Below are 23051 nucleotides of genomic sequence, written 5' to 3'. Positions count from 1 at the left end.
TAAACAAAATTTAACTACATCTTTCTAGCACAGTCAAAACAGCTTTGTAGTCATGTGGTTATCAACACCTACAAATCATAGTTCTGACAAGCTTAGTGGCAAACTGCAAACCAGATATTTTTTAGAATCAGTTCATTTTTAATTTCCTCAGTTACTCAAGAATTAAACCAATTTCTTATGTATAATAATGCTAGTGAGTGGTATCCATCTTTGGTGAATACCATGATACTTTACTGATCTACTTATACTAGGACTCAAAAATGAACTTGAGGCACTGCCAGTCTGGCACACTGCTTGAGGGAGAGTCTAAAAAACTCTCTGCTGTGCCACTATGCAGTGACAAGTGTATTCTATGTATATGTAGCATAATATAGGGTTTTCAAGGACAAGCTATGAGATATGATGTGTGACTGTGTCTGTGTGACCCTATTACTAGGGTAAACGCACCATATTCAGAATTTCCAACACTGGGTAATACCGACACTTCTCTTTTTCCTTTATATTAAGCTTTGTCTTAGTTCCACGCATGCATAGATGGTTGAAATAGTGACGTCATACCATTAGAATAGAATAAAATAGAATAGAAGTGTCGGCGTTGAAGAAATAGGCCCATGGCCTGTTGCCGATTCTTGAACTTTTCGTGACTTGATTCACAAGGATCGGGTTCCTTTGGAACCCGATCTTTCCATAACTGACAATTGATTGAGATAGCTGCTGGACTTATTGCCTACTCCGTAATTTGCTAGGCATTTTAAGACTGAACATATGCTCCTGCATAGCTTTGTCTAGTCTGTTTTTGAAGATGTTCATACTCGGAGCTTCAACGATGCTATAGGGAGGCTGTTCCACATGTCGGTGCGCGCAATTTCCACATGTCGGTGCGCAATATTTGTGGAAATATTGCGCGCAATATTTCCACAAAACACTAGGTCTGGCAGGAAAATGTTAAGGTCCACAGAGAAAAAGTCCAAGTCACCCAGTGAGAACATCAAAACACGTGTGAAAGTTGACCTTGCTCTACCAAATAGTGATAAACTGTTTGTTTAGAAAGAATATTATGGTTTGAGACTTGTAAATAAGTCTGTGAATATATTAGGAATCCTTTAAGTATACTTGTATTTACTGATTTTAAGTGGTAAATAAATCAATAGATGATTGATTTAAAAGAAGGTTTTAGACACATCAAAACTAATTCCAACACAGTGTTGGAATTACAACACACAGACATGACACAGGGTGTCATATTCCAACACAGCTCACACAGGGTGTCAGAATTATGAATGATGATTTTGAAGCGCTGTCCAAATTAGTCTCACAATATACTGCATTTAGTCACACGTGTCGGAATTCAGCAATATTGTAGATTTGAATTCTAAAGCTTTTAAATAAATATGGCAACAGTTTGTGATGTTTCATCTTTGCTGGCGCATAGTGTGGTGTTTTGAGAGTGATGTAAATCAATCAGAACTCAAGTTGCGCATACGGTGATCTATATATAGCTATTCATTTCTTGCTACGTCCTTATATGGTGATCTATTTAGAGCCATTTATTTCTTGCTACGTCCTTAAGGTGTTGGAATATGGTGTGTTTACCCTAATAGGGTGACTGTCAGCCTATCAGGTGACAATGATATATAATTATATATAGTAGCCCATCACGCCCCTCGCCTTCAAGTTTCACCCTAGGACCAATGCTCTGTAAGCCCGTCACGCAATATACAGGGTGCGCCACAGAAACTTACTTATTTGAAAGGTCAATAAAAACAAAAGTACTTCAGTTATTGTTTTAAATTTTTTTTATTCAAGAAAACAGTATCCCAAATTTTTTTCATAGTTTTGAAAATTAAATCTCATGAATGACAGCCTCCATTGTGCATAAACTAATGAAGTCGCTTTTTTTATAATGGTTTCCACTCTATGCAGCATATCAATTGGTATTTTGGCAATGACGTCGTGAATGTTGTTCTTGAGGTGTGCTATGGTCCGTGGTCGATTGACATAAACCAGAAATTTCAAATATCCCCATAAAAAGAAATCGCATGGAGTCAAACCTGGAGAGCGTGGCGGCCATTGGAGATCGCCTCTGAGAGAGATGAGGCGTTCGGGGAAATGATGTCGCAACAAATTCATAGAGTCTCGTGCTGTATGTGTTGTGGCTCCATCTTGCTGAAGCCACATGTTCCTAAAGTTCATTTCTTCGAGTCTTGGAAGAAAAAGTTCCTCGATCATGTTCCTGTAACGAGCTCCATTAACGGTAACTGCGCGTTCGCTTTCTTAAAAAAATAAGGACTAATTATTCCCATTACCGACGTCGCACACCAGACAGTAACTCGCTCACAGTTAAGTGGCTTCTGGTGAAACTCACGTGGATTTACACCACACCAATAACGCATGTTTAGCCTGTTGACACAGCCGGAAATGTGGAAGTGAGCCTCGCCACTGAAAAAAAACGACCGTGTCTTCAGGCAGGTTGTCAACCAGCATTTTACATGCATTTTGACGGGCAACAAAATTGCGTTCAGTTAATTCTTGCACTACAGCAAATTTATTTGAGAAACTTTGAGAAACAAACTTGGGAACTTTCCCCTTCAGATGCACCCCCTCTTGCCCCTCTACCCGACCAACTAACAGCACAGGAATTTTTTCAAATAAGTAAGTTTCTGTAGCGCACCCTGTACTACCCAATAAAGCCTTCATATCAGATTCAATTGGAACTTCAGACATAAATTTTTAACCACCTAATAGTGTTAGGTGGTTAAAAATATGTATTTGCAGTTTTGATTGAATCTGATCAATAGTTTCAACTTTCAAACATTGGAACTTGGAAGATTTAAAGCACTAAAAAGAACAATTGAAAAAAGAAAGAAAAGAACAAAATAGTATTATTATTCATTATATCTAAGACTATAGACTACATGTATACTTTATGTAAGCCTATACGGCTATACCTAGCTACAATTTTGAATTTAAAAAACTTTATGCTGGTAACACAGTGGAATGCAAGTTGAAAATGAGCCTATAGCATGCTGTTTAAAAATTGAAGCAAACAAACAATTGAATTAGGTAGGGTAAACGCGGTATATTCCGACACATTAAGGATGCATTGAGAATTGAAAAACTATAAAAAAATAACCGTATGCGTTACTCCAGTTCTGTTTGCTTTATGTGACTCGCAAAACACCGTACTATGCGCCAGCAATGATGAAACCTCACAAAATGTTGCCATATTTATTTAAAAGCCTTTAGAATGCAAACCTACCAAATCCCTATATTCCGACACTGTGTGTGGCAGTGTGGAATTCTAGAGGGATATTAAATTAACCAGTACACATAGGCTGACATAGCATATTGGAAAGCAGGACCTGAAAGCTTGGAAAGGCCAGGAACTTTCCACTTTCAGTCCATCATATCATATACATAACCTATTTCTTTCTAGCTGTGATTGGTTAATAATAATAATAATAATAATAACAATAATAATAATAATAGCGGTTTCAGCGTTTAGTAGGCCGTAGGCCTGTCGCCGATTCTTAACATCGCAGAACATTCACAGCATTTTGCGGTCTCGAACTCGCAACTCACTGCTACAATTCTGCTGTGCATTTATTACCGGTCGGCCTCCTTGCCGATTCTGACCAGAAACTGGCGCACAGAGCTGGGATCAAACGAGCGCCTCGCTGCTGCAATCTTGGTACTCTGAACTTTAACCACTGGGCCACCCCTATCTATTCTTCTTGCTTCGAGTCACCGACATGTGGAACAGCCTCCCTGATAGCGTCGTTGACGCTCCGAGTATGAACATCTTCAAAAACAGACTAGACGAAGCTATGCAGGAGCATATGTTCAGTTTTAATATGTCCAGCAAATTACGGACCAGGCAATAAGTCCAGCAGCTATCTCAATCGATCGTCAGTTATGGAAAGATTGGGTTCCAAAGGCCGGATCCCATGTGAATCAAGTCACGAAAAGTTCAAGAATCGGCAACAGGCCATGGGCCTATTTCTTCAAAGCCGACACTTCTATTCTAATTTAAATTCAATTTCTGTTGCTGAAGCTCACAATGTTCCACCTTCTACAAATAAAATTTTCAGCTTTTTCCTTTACTAATTTTATGTTTGATGGTCAAAACATTTTAACATAAATTCTAATGTCAAGGTCGAAAATTCAATGAAAAAGTTGCACAGAAGTACTTCAGGAATATAAAACAATTGCAACCTCCTTTCGCAAGTTTTCTTTTTTATAAATATGCTTAATATCCAATGCTTTATTCCTTACATTTGTTTTCAGATTTCTAAGAATATTTTAATTTTTATCGCATTTCCTCATTTATGGAAAAAATGCCCTATTGTACTCGTCATGTCCGTCCGTCCGTGGCGTTCATACGGTAAACACCTTACGATTGTGCTCTTTGGTTACTAGAATTACTCTGAGATTAACGTAAAATTTTCCTCCGTGATTAACGTAATACTCAGAATACCTACACATTTATCAAGTTATATCAACTTGATTTTGAATTTGCTTTTCTGTAGTGTATACTACGCGTATTTAAGTCAAGTGTCTAATTTAATTTTCAAGAACCCGGCTGGCTTTCTCGCCCCACCCCGGGCACCCCCCTCCTCTTCTCTTCATGAGAAGAGGGAGTACCTAGGCCTAGGCCTAGGTAGGAGTAGGCCTGCGAGCCAGCTCAAAGTCTCAAACTATTATTTATATTTTAGTCTTGTTGTTATCATTTAATTTTATCATTAGACATTTGTTTATTGTACTAGTATTGTATTTTCCATCAACTGATCAATTTTATTAGGTATGCAATATTAGTGAATATTATTATGAAAATTTAGTTATTATTCTGTCATAAACCACGGTCCACCAGTCAATTGACTGTATTTCTGTGTAAACATTTCTTAAGTTTCTGTGTACAGCAGTAAAAGTTCTTGTATTGAAATTATAGCAAATTACTAATGATTGTGATGCATTGTAAAGTTTTATTTAAACCAATTTTTACTCAATGGGTTTTTAAAGAAAGAATATGTTTTTTTACATTGGAAAACTCTGCCCTTATGCCATGGCCAGGAAGATGTGCCAGGTGCGCGGGAATTTATATTGTCATTTTAACGACCTGCGCGGTGCGCCGTACTATGCCGGTAAAAAATGTGCCATGCGCCAACAGCGCTGTACTTTTAGAAAGTTAAAATAGTTTAAATATGGACGTGCGGCAATGCAAATTACGTAATCACACTGACCGTACACACAAACTGACAAACGTGTATCCGCATTGTGTTGTGGTTGGATACGAGTTAACTAGATTGCTAAGTGCTAACGCGTCAACTCAGGACTCAGGTTCTAAGAGTCAGCACAGTAATGAATATTCATTCACAGATCATAATTCAATGAATCAATTGGACATGAATTACAGAACTAAAGAAGGCAACATCCGGTATGGAAAATTGGGCAAAAACCACCCGTGGCCGAGCAAAAATCACCCTTACCCGTGGTAAACCTTCACCCGTGCACGTGAGACGGTGAGACAATCTCACCCGTATTTTTAGCCTTTCCACCCGCACCCGTAGGGCCGTAGCGCACGCGGTTTACGAGGATTTCACCCGTAACGACCATAAGCGAAGTATGCCACAAGAAATAACTCATTAAACGCAAGCCAGCTTAGCCAGGCATAACCAGATCTGAAAAACAGTTATATATTACGGCTATTGTAATAATTGTTTCAAATACCTAGTGACTGGATAGATCATGGCTCACCTATACTAAGTGGACACGCAGTCCGAATTCCGGAAAATTGTGCCACCGACAGTCAGTCCGCGCCATATCGTAATGAGCTGACAAGTGAAGAACGCTTTAATAATGGATTCAAATGGATTATGAGCGAATTCACACAACCTTTGAGAGAGCTGTATGATGATAGTTCAGACGGCCCATTCTTTTACTGGATATAANACCCTGCATGACGGCATGTGGCACGACATTGCTGCTAAGAGGTAACTTGCTGAGCATTAGTTGTACCCTGCATGACGGCATGTGGCACGACATTGTACTCAAGAGGTTTTTAACCCATTCTGGCTTTGCCCCTAAGCCTATCCTACACAACAGCGCGCAGGGAAAAGTTGCTCCTCTAAGGTGACAGATTTTTGCTAAGCCTAAGCTGTATCTTACGTGATGGCATGAGGAAAAATATTGCTGCTCATTGCTTCGTTGTTTACTACAACAATAAACAATTGAGTTTACTGTAACGAAGACTGGCGCTTCAAGGAAATAGGCGGTGGAATTTTTCATTATAGAAGAGACTATTATTATAAATCAAGCTTCGCTTTTACCAAGCATGACATAATGTTGCACAATAAAGCCTCTTGAGCGCTATTAATTCTTTGTGCCTTACTTTATGCTTTTCACTGTGTTGGCGATGTGATATTCCGCTGTCTGTTGAGGGTCACTATTAGGGCAACAAGGGGCAGCGCGCCCCCACCTTTTTTTAAACTAAATTTTTGATGAAGTTTTAATTGACACGAGGTGGTTCTTTAATTGTTTTGTTTAACGGTACAACTAATGAGGAATGTAAGATGTGAATTAGACACCTATAGAGTTATTAAATTTTTAATAAAACACTATTTTGTAAAAAGTGTCAAAATGGGCCCATTGCCCCACCACTGGGGCAATGGGCCCATGGACTGGGGCAAGGCGCCCTCCCTAGGTCCCTTTACCACAATTGCATATTTTCGTTTAAAAATATTAAAACAACACTTTACAGTTCAAATGAGAAAAAAGTAATAAAAACTATTTCATTCATCCATTTATTAACAACTTAAAAAATCATATCCTTAACCTGGAAAAAATATATTCTTGGCTTAAAAAATCTATCGCTGACGTAAAGAAAAATATTTAATTGACATAAAATATATATCCTTGACTTGAAAAATATATCCTTGCGATAAAAAATTCGTCCCTGGCATGAAAAAATGTATCCTTGTCTAGAAAAAAATATATTTAGTTGATAAAAAAAACTTCCTCCAGTTTCGTCCATAATCCAGATATTATGTACCGAGAATTCGTACCTAATCGTGATTTCAGCCAACACCATAAAAACTCATAAACTTTTGGCTCATTGGTGTTGACTGAAATCAACTTTTGGCAAGGCAAGAGTCAATAACTCGATAAGGGGTCATAAATACGCATAACTAGAAACTAAACCTGCTGCCTTGAGGCGGCAAATCAAAAGGTCATGCAATATGAAGTGTAAATTGGAATTCAGAAAGCTAGTCATAGTTTTCAAAAGGTCATTGAGACAAATCTAATGATGCATAACACAAGACTTCACCATGGGCGCTTTGCCCCGTGACACGCGTGGGCCCGTTGCCACAACTAGGTATCATTTCAATTTATATCGTGTCAACATTTTATTTTAAAAGCTAATAGTCTAAACTTGATCTCAAAATTATCCCTATAAATATTACTTTCAAATTTAATTCACAGTAATTTCAAAAGCTTCATCTACAGTAATCGAAAACAGTTTTATTTAGCAGCAAAAAAATTTTATCTGGGCTAAAACAGTTATTCACAAATAACTTAATAACGTAATAAAATAACGTAATAACGTTTAATATCTTAAACGTAAATCCGCACACTTAATCCCAGTGTAACTGTCGACCGGCGGTAGAGAACACGAACCAATATCTGCCATACTTAGCGAGAAACCCGCTATGGGCCCATGACCCGCAGTGGGCTCGCTGCCCCATGTTACCCTATGTAGTAGTTTTGCATCGTCTTACCTCGATGTGCGAAAAAATGCCTACTCATTATTTATTGTCAGTGTCACCAAATTATGAAAAAATTCTTTACAGCGAGCACATAAATACTGAAAACTGTAGAGTTTTCTTGTCGTTTTTTTGCATTAATAATATTATAACGCATGAAAATAATGCGGAATTTTCATATATTCCGTGTATGAGATTGGTGACATATTATTATCATTTATCAGTAATTTACATGAGACAATTATTAAGAAAAAAGGCTTATAAGCGGATACCCCAACATAAAAGGATTATTTAATTATGCTTTTGTGTATTTTACCACGTTTTTCTTCTCTTCGCTTCGTGTCCGTCTGACATCAAAAATCAAACATTAATTCAGAGCACTTCTGAAGATCCTAGAAACTTGAAATTTGGCATGCATGCTTATGCTGCCTAACAATTCAAGATTTGATCATCAGGAGTAATAAGTAATAAGTTAAAAAAAATTTAATTAAAAAAAACTAAAAATTCACGGTTTTGAAATCGAGTTTTTTTTTTGTCGAACATCCAGAATTGCCAACCCTGGAAAATGATTTGAATTGCTAAAATTGCTAAACTAAAAATTAGAAAATAAATAAATATAAAAGCCATTTTTAAAAACCACGTTTTTCTGGTGGTTACAAAACTAAAAAAATGAAATAAAACAAATACAAAACTTTTAAAAAACACGTTTTCTTAACGGACAAAAAAGAAAAATATTAACTCTTATATAACATTACATAACATTCTACATAACTTTAATGCTATGTAAAAGTTAATGTTTTCCTTTTTTGTCCGTTAAGAAAACGTGGTTTGTATAAGTTTTTTATTTGTTTTTTTTTTTTTAACTTAACCTGCACTCTGATTGACTCCATGTGAGCCTCATGCGCACATCAACATTGAGCTTGCAAAGTGTAACTTATTTATTTCAACTGGACGAGACTTCGAAATGATGAAGTTTCAGCGGCATAGGACCAAAAAACTATACAACCTCTAACATTAGCTTCATTTCCACATGAATTTCGAACCTCTGCCACGAGCGCCGCGTGTCCTCTCAGGTTCGGCAACGTCCTGGAGCTGACAGCAGACGACGGCGACAGGGAGCTCCAGAGGCTGTCACAGGAGGAAGAAATGTCATCACTCGCCGCTCCTATGCAGTGGCGGGATGAACATTTGTGGGGAGCGGATGCTCCTCATCCTGGCGGTAAATCTCCCAGATCCGTTGGCGAGAAGCCCGTCATTCACACAAACTTTAAAGAAGGTTAGAAATTTTGATTTTTTTTATCCCTAATTCTACTGATTATTTACTCCGTACTTTATATGTGTACACAAAAATTGTGTGCATACTGATATAACTTAAAAGATACAAGTTTATAATTAAGAAACATAGAAACAACTAGCTTGGTCAATTTTAACGACAATCAGGTATTCATGGTTCCCGATCCATATTTTGCTTCTCACTCCATAACCTCTCGTCAAGATACTGAACCAAAAGGTTCCTTAAACCTCTCAATAATTGGCCCAGGCTGCCTGGACGACGCACGTGAAGGTTGAATTAGTTTTTGCTTGACGTTCATGTCTTTTCCTTCTCACTCAATAACCTTAATAACTGATATCTCAAAGATACTGAACCAAAAGGTACCTCAAATCAAGATACTGAACCAAAAGGTACCTCAAAGCTCACATTAATTGGCCCAGGCTGCCTGGACGACGTACGTGAAGGTTGAATTAGTTTTTGCTTGACGTTCATGTCTTTTCCTTCTCACTCAATAACCTTAATAACTGATATCTCAAAGATACTGAACCAAAAGGTACCTCAAATCAAGATACTGAACCAAAAGGTACCTCAAAGCTCACATTAATTGGCCCAGGCTGCCTGGACGACGTACGTGTGAGCGGTCGACGGCTGCCGATGCCCCCGGCCCTGAACGCCACCCACTGGGGGGCCGTGGAGGCTGCGCTGGACCTGGCGTCGGGGTGCGTGCCACCTTCAGCCTGTGTCAACGCCACCTGCTCTCCGCCCTACAAATGCCTGGATACTTGGAAGCAGTTCAAGTGCGAGTAAGAAGCTTCTTTGAGTCAGTATTTGGATACAATTATTGCTCTCCGCCCTACAAATGCCTGAATACTTGGAAGCAGTTCAAGTGCGAGTAAGAAGCTGCTTTGAGTCAGTATTTGGGTTTAGCTATTGTCTAAACTACAACTTATGGTGGAAACAACTTTCAGCTGTGGCACAATGTAATGCTATGAACGAGTCTTTGAAAGACGAAACACATTATTAATGTGACTTCTCATTGCATTCATAACTTCACTACTATGTGCCTTGTGTTATGAATAATTTTGGCACCTGTATGGAAGTCGACTGCTCTGTGATTCTGAACAAAAGTTTATGAATCAGTCCAACCTCATCTCTGTAGGTATACATAAATTCATTGCGCCAGGTTGAAGAAGGATTAAAATGAAAGGAAACTCCTTGGCTCCGGAGCTCTATTTTGCTAAAACAAAACCTTGAAACCCAGCCCGACACAACGCTGTTTCCTTACACACAGAGCAAAATTCTGCCATAACAGAACAAACTCAAAAATCTCAGAACATGCAGGGTCGACTCCCGTAAAAACAGACACCGACGTATTGTTCTATACAAAATACCGCTGGAATTACCACACAAAACTTCAGTGCAGTATGCCTTCCGTTGTCAATTGTTCGTAAAACCTCTGCAATATAGCTTGTATCCGCCAATAGGGCTGGAAGAAATGCCACTCTCTTCGGTTTGTGGTCTAAAAAGCGTTTTTTCGCCCCCTGGTCCGCAGCTGCGGCGAGGGCTTCCAGCTTAGTCCCGACGGCTCCTCCTGTCTGGATGTGGACGAGTGTCGCTACGAGCCTTGCCTCAACTTCGCCTCGTGCTCTAACTCGGTGCCAGGTAATGAAACTCTATCCCAAAGTAAGATTTTTTCAACTGATCAGGCTAAGATTGATTACTTATCTTATTTCAGTCGTTGATTTCTTGCATTGGTGCTTCAACTATGAAAATGGATTATTATGTGTCTTTCCCGAGCTATCTTGAGTAGAAAATTTTGTAAGAATGATAAATTGCGAAAGGATCGATATATTTAAAGTTCCACCATAAAATCAACTTTCACTGTCTAATAATCCTAATTTGCATGATGAAATGAAGCTTATTGAGTTTAAAAATAAATATAAATAAAAATATTTAGTTTATAAAAATATTGAATTCATAATAAATCAATCTTTGTTGTCCGTTAAACTTGAATTATTAATTAGGTAATCAACCGTATCTGTCATGATATGAATGACCGTTAGAACATCGACTCTAATCACTTAACTATTCATAAGAAATGAATGGATTCACTGTAAATTTCAGAAAATGGCAAAGACATCATGAGAAAATTATTATATATTTCTATTCATTATAATAAAAACACAGATTTCAGCGGGAAATTGTATTACATTCTGTAATCATGCATTATTATTTTTATTTTCTAGTTCCATGTTGACGTTGACTCGACAAGCAGGCTCTTTGGGAACAAAATTGTTCACAAGCACCAACCATAAAGACAAAAAAGGCGAATCTTGTTAAGAATAAGCACCCCAGTATGAACTTGTTGAGAAAACACACCCTTGTATATCCTTCTTGATAAAACGCTCCCTAGAATAAAACTTGTAGAATAACTTTATTAATCCTCCCTATTCCTTTTTATATTCAAATCTACAAGAATTTATGTGGCGAAAAAGCTTCTCACAAAATGCTTTTGAAGCCTTATGTGATCATATTGCAGCAAAATACTTTGACTAAGATGTTTAGCTTATCACTTGGGATTTAATGCATTTTTGCAATGTATTTTTCTACTTTGAATCATAATTAGTAAAAAATGTTTAAATACACTTAATTTGTTTGTATTTTTCATTCAATTAACCTTGTTTAGATTACGCACCCGAGTAACGTATGGGTGCTTATTCAAAACATGATCCCAAAAATCATATTTAATAATTTGTAACAATTTGCGTTGTGCTGGAAGTATTATTAATGGTTTAGTAGGTAAACTATAGGCAAAAGTCCCTAAAGAAAGATCGTGTGGCTTTGCTAGAATGTCAGAAAAAGCCGTTTTGAAACGGTTTCTTCAATTTATGTGCAACTCGACTAATGGTCTGTGAATACCATTTCAAGGAAAAAATCGTGTCTTAGAATGGATGATGAGGATTGCATTTCAGTATTCAAATTTAGGAGCCACTAGTTCCTAAGATAAGTCATAATTCTCCCCGCGTGCTGATGAAAATACCGTAAAAGGAGACAATCCCTACAGGAGCGGCATCCACACTGCATGTAGCCGCCAAACTAGACCATCTCATGACAGGTTGAAGGGATGTGAGCTTTCATCTGTTAAATTGCGCGGGTATATTTTACCATAAGAACTAAAATGGAAACATTAATTAACTCTATAGCACATCTTTCCAAACGACACTCCGTCTTGCAAGCACCTGACGTGCCTATATGAGTATATTCATGAAAAGATAGACTTCAATATGGAACCACGGCGCAAATTCATGAATTGTTAAGCCTAACGGAATCTACTTCCCATGAGATATTATACCATATTTATTCACAAGTTTCAAGGAAAATTGAGGGAGTTAGAATACGGACCTCCAGCTGAATACCTTCTTGCAATGGCGTCCTTGTAAATTCCAATCAGCCATGATAGGCTGGCTGAGGGTGATCCACAAAAGAATAATCATATCTGGAGCCTTTAAACCGCCTTTTCTATAAAGACCCTTGCATGACTGCTGTGTGCATGGGCGCCCTCAGTAGGGGAATTTTCTTCAACTATGTATCATGATACAGTATCAACTCTACCCTGAGGACGAAGATGACGTAATAATGGAGTTGTAAAGTTTACATTTTGCATATAAGGTTTAATATTAGGTAAATCTATCATATTATATTAGACGATGAACGTTACTGTTAGGTATACGGAAATCGTCTTCTTTGGTTTAATTTGTTTATATTTATTCCTCATTGATACAAATGATCTGTTTTTCTTCTCAAGAAGCTGTGTTAAGTGCACGTCTTCATGTGCATGGAAATGGTTCTGCTGATTAATGAATGCAATATACAATTCAGTCTCAGGTAAAAAAGTTCTTCAGAATCAATTTTGCTCTTTTTTTCCTGTCTTTTCTTGATGTTCCTACAAGATTCAACTCCCCAGTTCGATTTCATTTTGAATTTTATGAAAACAATTATGTCATATCATATAACATAATATATTAGACTCATCAATGCGAAACATTAACTGACAAAAGTCATTCATTACAGCCTAAAATAATATACGTTTAAAATTACTTTTTAAAGACAACAATTCTAAAGAATCCAGTGTCTCCAATGTTAAAGATGTAGAATGAATTTTTCATCTTATTTTCATATATTAAAAAAAGTAATTTTTCAATTTGTAATATATAAATTTTTTTTCAAAATTATTTATCCTGCCAATTGATTCATGCATTGCCTCCAACTTCAAACAAGTGTGCAAAATTTCAGATCAATTAGACAGGTAAAAGTGTGTCAAAGATCAGTTGTACGATTTGTAGCTGACAAAATTATTTGTTACATTTTTTTAATATTGAAAACATTTTTTTTCAATTTTTTAAAATCATTTATTTTGTCATTTGATTCATGCATTGTCTCCAACTTTACGCAAGTGTGCAAAATTTCAGATCGATAGGATAAGTAGGAGTGTGTTAAATTTTTCGATTACAAGATTTTTAGCCGACAGACAAACAAACAGACAAACAAGAAGTGAAGTTAAAGAGAAGTGTTGCAATAATATACGTTTAAAAATTACTTTTTAAAGACAACACTTCCAAAGAATCCAGTGTCTCCAATCTTACAGATGTACAATGAATTTCTCATTTAATTTTCGAATATTGAAAAAATTAATTTTTCAATTTTTTAATATAAACATTTATTTTAATATATAAATTTTTTTCAACATTATTTTTTCTGTTAATTGATTCATGCATTGCCTCTGACTTCACACAAGTGTGCAAAATTTCAGATCAATTAGACAGGTAAAAGTGTGTCATATATCAGTTATAAGATTTGTAGATGACAAAATTATTTTTTTTCCAATTTTTTTAATATTGATAAAAAAAATTAATTTTTAAAGTCATTTATTTTGAAATTTGATTCATGCATTGTCTCCAACTTTACACAAGTGTGCAAAATTTCAGATCGATAGGATAAGTAGAAGTGTGTTAAATTTCGATTACAAGATTTGTAGCAGACAAACAAACAAACAAACAAGAAGTGAAGTTAAAGAGAAGTGTTGTAAAATAGAGTTAAAACTGTCGACGTCACTTCCATTCTCCAACATCACCACTTGCCGCCCCGTATCACAGGCTACCACTGCTCCTGCACTAGCGGCTACGCAGGCCACAACTGTGAGCAGCAGGCCGGACCCTTGGCCTTCCCCCTCGGCGGCCTGCCTGTCCTGCTGGCCTTCACCTTCTCCCTCGCTACTGTCTTGGGTCAGCCTGAATATTATTTCTGAAACCTTGTATATTTATTTAAATCGTTCCATGTTTATTTTTAATTTTGTAAAATAATAATTTACATTGAAATCATTTATCGTGATGGAAAATCATTTTCCGGCACAAAAATATTCTCTATATTCATTGCACAAAGAGCAGGGTAACACAGGTTCGGGATGTTGTGTGTAAAAACATAACGTTGGCCATAGCAGTGTAACTTCTCAAGTTAATCCACATCTGCAGGCCTACTCTGCTTTGCTGGAGAGCAAACTTGCTTTCCCCCGTAGAAATTCATAGAATTAATGCAATTCCTACAGCGCTTCCCAAATTTATGGTGAGGCGTCTTCTCACCGCAAGATACGAGGATCAGGCGTTATATTAGTGCTAATGTCTGTTAAAACAGCAGTTAATTTACACACTTATACGTACATCCTATAAACTTATACGTACACCCTTTTAACACACTTATACGTATACGTACACCCTGTAAAATTATGCGTACACCCTTTTAGCACACTTATACGTACACCCTGTAAATATCATGAAATACATGCAAAATTACATACACCTCGTAAATCTCATTAAATAATTAAATCAACAATGCAGTATTTCAGACATTTTTCTTTCTTAGTTATTCATTTACTCAGTAATTAAAAATTATTTCGTTTCTGTGGCTTATCGTTAATATTTTTAAGGTCGAATTGGCTGTTTCTACAGGTTTGCTGGCGATTGCAGTATCAACTTATTTTCTAAGGCGCCGGAAACTCGAACTCAAGACAACGTCAGTCGACGGAGCAGCAAGTCAACAAAAACATCAACAAGTCATAACCGCAACAATCATAGACTCCTCAACCCACTCCCAAGTGCCTTCTAAAGAATCTAAGAAAAGTATTGCCATAGAGGAGCCATCTAGCGAGAAGAAATTTCCTAAAGAATCGTTGAAAAACATGACATTATTTTCAAAATCTTCTTCGAAAAATGCAGCGCTCTCCGAAGGACTGCAAAGGAAAAGTTCATCATCCAAAGAATCCTTTTCTTGTGAAGGAATAAATTCAGTAGCCGGCCACGCCATCGAGGTGCGCTACACGGCCAGCGCCGCCACACACACGACACTCGCGCCCAGCGTCTGCGAGCTGCACGCGCTCCAGCACGACGCCGTGCCTTGCTTAGGGCGCTCCAACCCCGACGCCGTGCCTTGCTTAGGGCGCTCCAACCCCGACGCCGTGCCTTGCTTAGGGCGCTCCAACCCCGACCTCTCAGGTAAGTTCTCCTACAAATCCTAAGAGACGGTTTAACCAAGCTGATAAGTGTTATTTTGATGCAAAATCTATGGCATATTTACCCTGAAATGTCCGTAGTCGATGGTGTATAGAGATTGACCCTATAGTCTACTGATGGTAACTCAAGTTACAATGCATTTTGACTCGATTAGCATTAAGGAGGATTAATGTATCTGACGACAAATTTTTTCTGGAGAAAGCGGCTCAATTGAACTGTAACTATTTTCACGTGACCGCTTTTTTGTGTCATGCATCAGGCGAGGACGTGACGAAGTCTGGCCATTCAGGGCCACTGAGCGCTCTAACGCTCATGGCGCCTCGAGGCTATAGAGACGATGATCAGGTCCAGCACAACAAATTCAAACTGCGAGATGTTATAAGTAAGTGGTTATAACGGTAAATAAGAAGAACCAAGTTTTCATAAAAAATGCTGCTATCACCGGTGTTGTTTGCTTGCAATTATTTTTTTTGAAAAGCAGGTTTGGAAATACTAAAAACTCAATTCAACCTTCCGACTAATTCAAAAGAGAGATTTATTTTGACAACTTATTCAATTGAATACTGACAACTGTTACCGCGTCATTTCATCAGAATATCTTGTGATGCATTTATTTCATTAATACGCATATTTCTGTTTATTAGATTCGTTGCAGAACAGCTCGCTTACATATTATTCAAATATAAGTAAAGATTGCTGCGCCCATTTGGCTGCATTTTCAAATAAAACAAAAGATTAAAGCGATTTTATTCGCCACAATATAATTCCCTGTGATGATGCATTTGCTTCAAAAATATATATCTTATTCCGAAAAAAAACAGTACAATGGAAAGCTATTTCCTCTCAGCGCATGAACTCATGATATGTACATCACCAATAAAAGTTGTTACGTTAACTTGGGATCCATTTAAAATTAATTCCTTACAGTGTTTTGCAATTCATTTCATGGATATCTCATCTGATTTCAATTTTCTATTGACGAGAATGAAACAATCCTTGCATAGTTGTTATTTCTTAAAATAAAATAAATTATTTGATATAAAACCAAGCGCCTGAAATTTCGCCGATGTAATGAATACAAAATCAAGGGACCATTCGAAAATCAAAGTTTATTTTCCGAACTGCCTTTCATAGAGAAAATTGATAAATGATTACACAATTTTCTATTTGTTATCTGTGTCCATCTTAATATAATAATACTCTAGACAAATAATCGCTTGGTTAATTAATTTCTGCAAATTTTTTCAAACTACTCTTTGATAGCAATAAGTTGACCCCAGTGTTTCACTCGACCGGACCCGTTTTAAGCCTTAACTGATATTATACTCAATCAATAACCTATTTTCAGAAGAAACTCAGACTTTTCTCTGTCAACGAACCTGTTTCAAGCGCGAACTTATATTCTCCAATGTACAGAAGCATGCATGCGCGGTTGAGCCCATCGCGTATTAGGTATACATTTACTAAGTCCGACTTTCCTCTACTAACGTACCGTTAATCTACAGCATGTTCAATATCTGCTGTTTATTCTGATTCTATTAGAGATGGAATTTAAATTTTCTTTGCGTAATAATTATTAATTTTTTTTTGTGCGGTTTCATGACTGAAAAATTTATTGAAACTTTCCCACCCATTGCAGAAAATAACTTTTAAGAGATAAACGCTGGGTATAGTGAATGCTGCCTTCATGATTAAAAATATGTTTTCAGTAATTACTTCTCTACAATCGAGTTTGTGATTATTTACAGCGCATGACAATTTTGAGCCCGAAGTAACCTTTGTTTCAGGAAATACTTCATCAAATTGAGATCTCAATGTTTCTCTTGAAATGAATCACCTTTCCCTTCGTCTGCATTGTTCCAGATGGAGTGGAATCCATCTGCTCCGAGACTCCATGGCCGCTGCTCCAGTCATGTACTTCAGACTCCACTCCTGATAATATCAAACGGCCGTACTTTTCATCTCTGAGTCGCAAGTCAAATGAATTGGCTCCTTTTCTCAACGTCAGTGGTGAAAAAAAGATATCGACGTCTAAGCCAGGCTCAAATGAAAGAATGGAAAAAGTTGCTTGGTATTGTGAAGTGCACAACGCTCCCCAAAAAACTGACATGATGGAGAAAGACTCAGAAGTTGATCCCGCATCAGGATCGCTGCCTGCTCAGACAATGTGTTCTGTATCTCATGAGTGCAAGGCCCCTAGATGACAAAAACAAGTTTGAAAAATTCAACATTGCATTTGAATTTCAAAACTATTTGTTCGATGGAACTATCTATGAATTATCTATATATATTTTCAACTCACTCGAGCTGTTCTCATTTTGAACCAAACTTTCTGCAAACTGAGACCATCACCAGCAAATCCAGTATTATATGCCTGCGAAAACAGCTCAAGCAAGGGAATTTAAACAATTTCGAACATTCATTGTCATTTATGCAGAAACGCTCTCCACCCACTTCCAGTCAATAAAATTTTTTGATTTCATTCTAACTTGAGTCTTTAAAAAATCAAATTGGTAGTTCTGTTGAATTACACTGGCCTATGCAAGGAAAAATTAACGAGACCACATCAACAAACCAAATATCTGTACAGAAGAAATTACTGAAACATTGACGACACGAGCGCGTTTATTATGAAAATAATAAAAATAATCATTTGCGTCACTTAAAATATTGCAATTAATTAGTGAAAATGAAGCATTCTATCCCACTGGTAAGCTAAAAATCATAACGGTTATCGCATCAAAATCTGCTTTAGGAACGGAACAAAAGACTGGACTTGCATATGAACCTCGGCGGAACGGGAAACAACAGGAATATCCGAAAATTTTCAATTTTTTATTGAAAATATTATGTTCATTCGTCAATGACCTGATTCAAATGCCACTCTTTTAAATTTTTTCCCTTTCAATAAACAAATTTATTTCCGATTTCCAAACCTTGAAAAAATATCTTTCTTTTCTAAAGAGAGATATTGACAAATATTTCACTTGATACAAATATTACTAGCTTGAGAAAAATCATCTTTGTTGCGTATTAGAAATAACAAAAATTCTGCCTTTATAACATTTTTCTTTGATCTTATTAATCACCAAGCCAAGTTCTTGAGCTTAGTCGTCTTCAAATAATGAAACTTGGAGTTCACAATATCATTTTACTTCCGATTCAAATTTTTTACCAATAAAATCATAAACAATTCATTCCTAAATTACAGAAGATAATGTAAAAATTTCTAAGCAGCCCGTAAACATTCCCAGTACCCATAAAAAGTTGTTCTTATTCTTGCGTTTATATGTTACTCAGCGCGTGCTTATGGCAGACATGAACACTTAAGAGCTTCCGACAATCCTACGAGCTGGAATTATTCACACGTGGCTCGTTTGCAACCTCCACTAAAGAAAGGTTCACTAAAGATATAAGTCTTATAACAGACAGCAAAGTTTATGAATAAAACAACGAAACTTTGTCTGATAGAAAGTAAGTATGATAAAATAAATAAAAAAGCGAAAGTGACAGCGTGTCTGCTGTAAAAAAAATACTAATTAAAATATAATGTTTGGAAACGGGGAAAATTAACACTCCTTCGCCGAGAGAAAAAAATCTCAAAAGTATTTTCGTAAGCCCGTCCTACTATATGAATCTCATGAGCCCTTTTTTAAGACGTAATAAGATGCTTCCTCAACCGTGTGCTGTCTTGCAGCGAGTTTAATTTCTAGACTCATACTTGCCACGTTTTATCTCCAAACAACAGCGATTCTAAGTGGTCCTCGGCAACCGACTAATGCCGGCGATTGTTTGGAATTCAAAGGCCGACTTCCAGCAAGCATTAAAGACCGTAAGCTGTTAATTATAAACAGGGTTTTCATACTTGATGTTAGAATGAAGTGTACCTCGATCGGTAAGTGATTTGCGCAGAGATGTTCATCAAACAGCTACTTTTAGAATATGAATATAGGTTAAAATCGCAGTTTTAGTTAAAGCGGTGAAAACTAGAAATCGTAAATGTACAATGTTACGCAATTCAATGTTATGTTAAAATTGTCACAACCTAACTGTTAACAATGATATTATTTCCATTCTCTTTTCTTTGAAACATTAGAAAAAATACTTCATATGAGCTTCGGATGTAAACACTATTTTAGCGCGCAAGACTTAGCGATGGTTGCTCCAAACACAATGAGCGCATTGAATTCAACAGATAAATTAATTCGATCACCTGTTCAATTTTAATTCGGAGTAATGAATGAAAATTCAAATTAAAATAATTGCTCGCTTGTTGATTATATCCTGAAAGAAGTTGTCGTCCATCACTTTGAAATTTACACGACTGCAAGCATTATCTATAGGTATTGGTTTAACCAACTACTTCTTATACGGTAATTCGATGTTACCATTGACGTAGGATCTATAATGAATCACAACGATCAATAGAAACGCTGATCGTTTTTCTAGACAAATAGTGTTGATGTCTAGGAACAAATATTTTATGCTAAAATTTCTGCACACGTGCATGAATCTGACTGTTTACAGCGAGCAACCGAAAAATTCACGTCTCCCCAAAGGAAAAAGAAAAATGGTTTCTCAGTATCAACGTTGCTGCAATAACTCTTCAACAAATTGTTCCACAGATCAAGAAGACGAAACCATGGTGTAAAATAACAAAATTCACTTGAAAATAATTTTAAAACAAATTGAATTTTTTCGCCGAAAATAAATACAGTGTGGAAATTGCTCTAGGAAAAATAACTGGAAGCTTTTCGGCTTAATTACAAAAGTCATATTTTAGTAAAGCGGACTTTTCCAAAACTGAATTATGGACAAGATCGGGGTACACAAAAAGTATCTGCATATACCTATGATACAAAAATTTCAGATTTAAATCCGTACTTTTTTACTACCTGCTTATAGACTCTTTAAATATTTATAATCACAATTGAAACCGATTCATGCATGGCTCTAATGGTGAAATCAATAGACAGAACTTTGAATCACAAACCTTTGAAATTTATCGGAAGTATTTTCAAAGATTTCAAAGATTTCAGCCAAACAAAAAATTTCGTAACGCATATGATCTGTCGTCCGTATTTCTGGGTGGAAAAATAGACGTCTCTAAGATTTATCGATATCCTGACGGGTAGATTTTGTAACGAATCCAAGCGCGGCTGTCAAAACCCCGAATGATGTCTCGTAAATATCGGCCATTGAATCTTTATTTCAGGCTTTGGTTTTGGCGTCGGGTGGCATGAGTCAAAATTTGAATAATCCATGTCGACGGCAGCTGCCTCACTCCCCCAATTGCACGTCATATGAATTGCGGTATTGAGAATTACGAATTGTACTCAAAATTCCTTGGAAATATCAATTCAAACGGTGAAAAAATATAGTATAGAGATAGTATCCATGCAGGGAGTTTTACGATTTAAAAAAGCACATTATAGGCCACGAATGATTACAAATAAATAAATGAAAGAATAATGAATCACTTTAGAATGCTATTAAAAGTTTTTAGCTTAATGCTCTTAAGAAATTTCATTATAATATAACGCTACCACCTATTTAGATCATCGATCCAGAACAAGTTCTTAAATTTTATCTTAAAATTTTCTACACATCGTCTTACGCCACCACAAGTGCCATGGCCATGCCCGGAGCCTGCGCCTCAATAGGCTCTCCTGCGCCTCACCAGGCTCTCCTGCGCCTCGCCAGGCTCTCCTGCGCCTCGCCAGGCTCTCCTACGCCTCGCCAGGCTCTCCTGCGCCTCGCCAGGCGCCTCAGGGAAGAGCTGCCAGGAAGTGTTGAGCTGAAATATCCTGACAAGCCGCCCGCCAAGTGGGATAAGCTGGGCAACAGGCGTCCCTTCAGTGTAACCTCATCCTTCAAGTGAGAGCTGCGATAAACTTGTAAGTGACGTTCACGTTAGGAGTAGGAGCTTTACAATATGATAGATTGTGTGAAGTATTCTGAAGTATTTTTAGTATAATATAGATTACGCGAATTTTTTTAAGTATTCTGCCATTTCCAATAAAAAATTGCATTCAGCTAGAGAAAAAAAAACTAATTTAATTTAGAATTTTTTGGTCTCACGAAATGACATGAAATAGCAAAAGATACGATCGTTAACAATTTTGGTTCCTACATTTTAATGAAGAATAATAAAATTATGTGATGCTGCAATAATTGATGCATCACTTACCTGTGAACGCTCTATTCATCTAGTGAATCTGGAGGAATAAATTAATCACCGTCAGATACACTTCCATTGTTTCAAAACATCAGAAAGAATTTACCATGAAGCGGGCTTATCAATAAACGAAGTGAATGCGATTTCAGATCGCCCGTCTAAAACAAATTGTGCTCACGGTTCCTCAATTTAGCGCGCGCCCGCGAACCGGTAGACCAAATGCCAGAGCTAACGGCGGTCCTTCGGTGGACATTTTCCCACCAATTTTTGACACGATGAAATTTACGTAATTTATCCAAAGGAAATTCATCGGAGGAAATACGGGTATTGAGAATCTATGTGTAACGCCTATATTTTAACTATAAATACAAAACTGTGTAATTACTGTGTTTTTAAGGATGCAGTTTCAAAGCGAGAAATATCCCAATATTTTATCAAGTAAGTATTATTTGTTTGTTGAGTGGTAACTTGAGTGGAAAGCCATCCTTTCAAGTTGCATCGATGAACAAATGACGATCCATCTCAAAAAATTAATGCTGCAGATTCAGTGCATAAAATTTTTATTAACTAGTAAAGGTAGTTAACAGATTTTGTTTTTAAGACTTCTAAACGCTTAATTGTGTTAGCTTACGACAGTTTGAATTTTTGGTTATATTCGTCAGGCATGCTAGTAACATAAGCAATAAATTCTACAAGATATTGTTATGATAAATGCACTGCACATTTTTTCACGATTCTTTACATTCTGCTTAATTAATGAAAAATATTTGAGCGATTATTCAGGGGAATTTTAATGCAATACACGTGCACATAATTTGGGAGATATTCATATTTCATGAAGATGGATGACTCAAATAAATGAATTTCAAAGCACGCGATATCGCGGCGCCCTCGGCAGTTCACAGAGATAATGAGCCAGTGCCCGCAAAATCCAGATTAGTTTTCCTGTGCACTAAAATTAATTCGCGCATACCGCAATTCGAGGGCGAACTCCGAAATAGTCATTGGCGAAAAGTCTAGTTAAAAACATAGCGAATAAATATGAAACAGGCGTTGAAAATTAACGTTGTTGGAAATTGCAATGGTTTAGTGTTATCAAACAATTTCCAAACTTAATTAAAGAAACATTTAATAATATGATTGACGAGGTTTTTACTTGTATATATTTTTCTTCATAATTCGAGACATTAAAAGTCAGATGTTGGATCTGGCAGGCAACCTCCGACTTGTTACGAGATAATAACTTACGGGATGACGTCTCGACAGCTTCCAGTTCT

The 23051-nt window shown here is 36.9% G+C and overlaps 1 protein-coding gene across 1 annotated transcript; it reads left to right on the top strand.

The window, feature by feature from the left end:
* Positions 1–15241: 15241 nt before the first annotated feature.
* On the top strand, positions 15242–17852 carry LOC108681110. The gene is made up of 3 exons (XM_018170096.2): positions 15242–15578; positions 15856–15978; positions 17460–17852. The coding sequence occupies exons 1-3, from the start codon at positions 15266–15268 to the stop codon at positions 17798–17800; spliced, it is 777 nt and encodes a 258-aa protein (XP_018025585.1). The 5' UTR covers positions 15242–15265; the 3' UTR covers positions 17801–17852.
* Positions 17853–23051: the final 5199 nt, after the last annotated feature.

The sequence above is a fragment of the Hyalella azteca genome, unplaced genomic scaffold (genome assembly GCF_000764305.2).
Source record: "Hyalella azteca isolate HAZT.00-mixed unplaced genomic scaffold, Hazt_2.0.2 contig2800, whole genome shotgun sequence".
Classification (NCBI taxonomy): domain Eukaryota; kingdom Metazoa; phylum Arthropoda; class Malacostraca; order Amphipoda; family Hyalellidae; genus Hyalella; species Hyalella azteca.
This window is presented reverse-complemented; position numbering and strand designations above follow the sequence as displayed.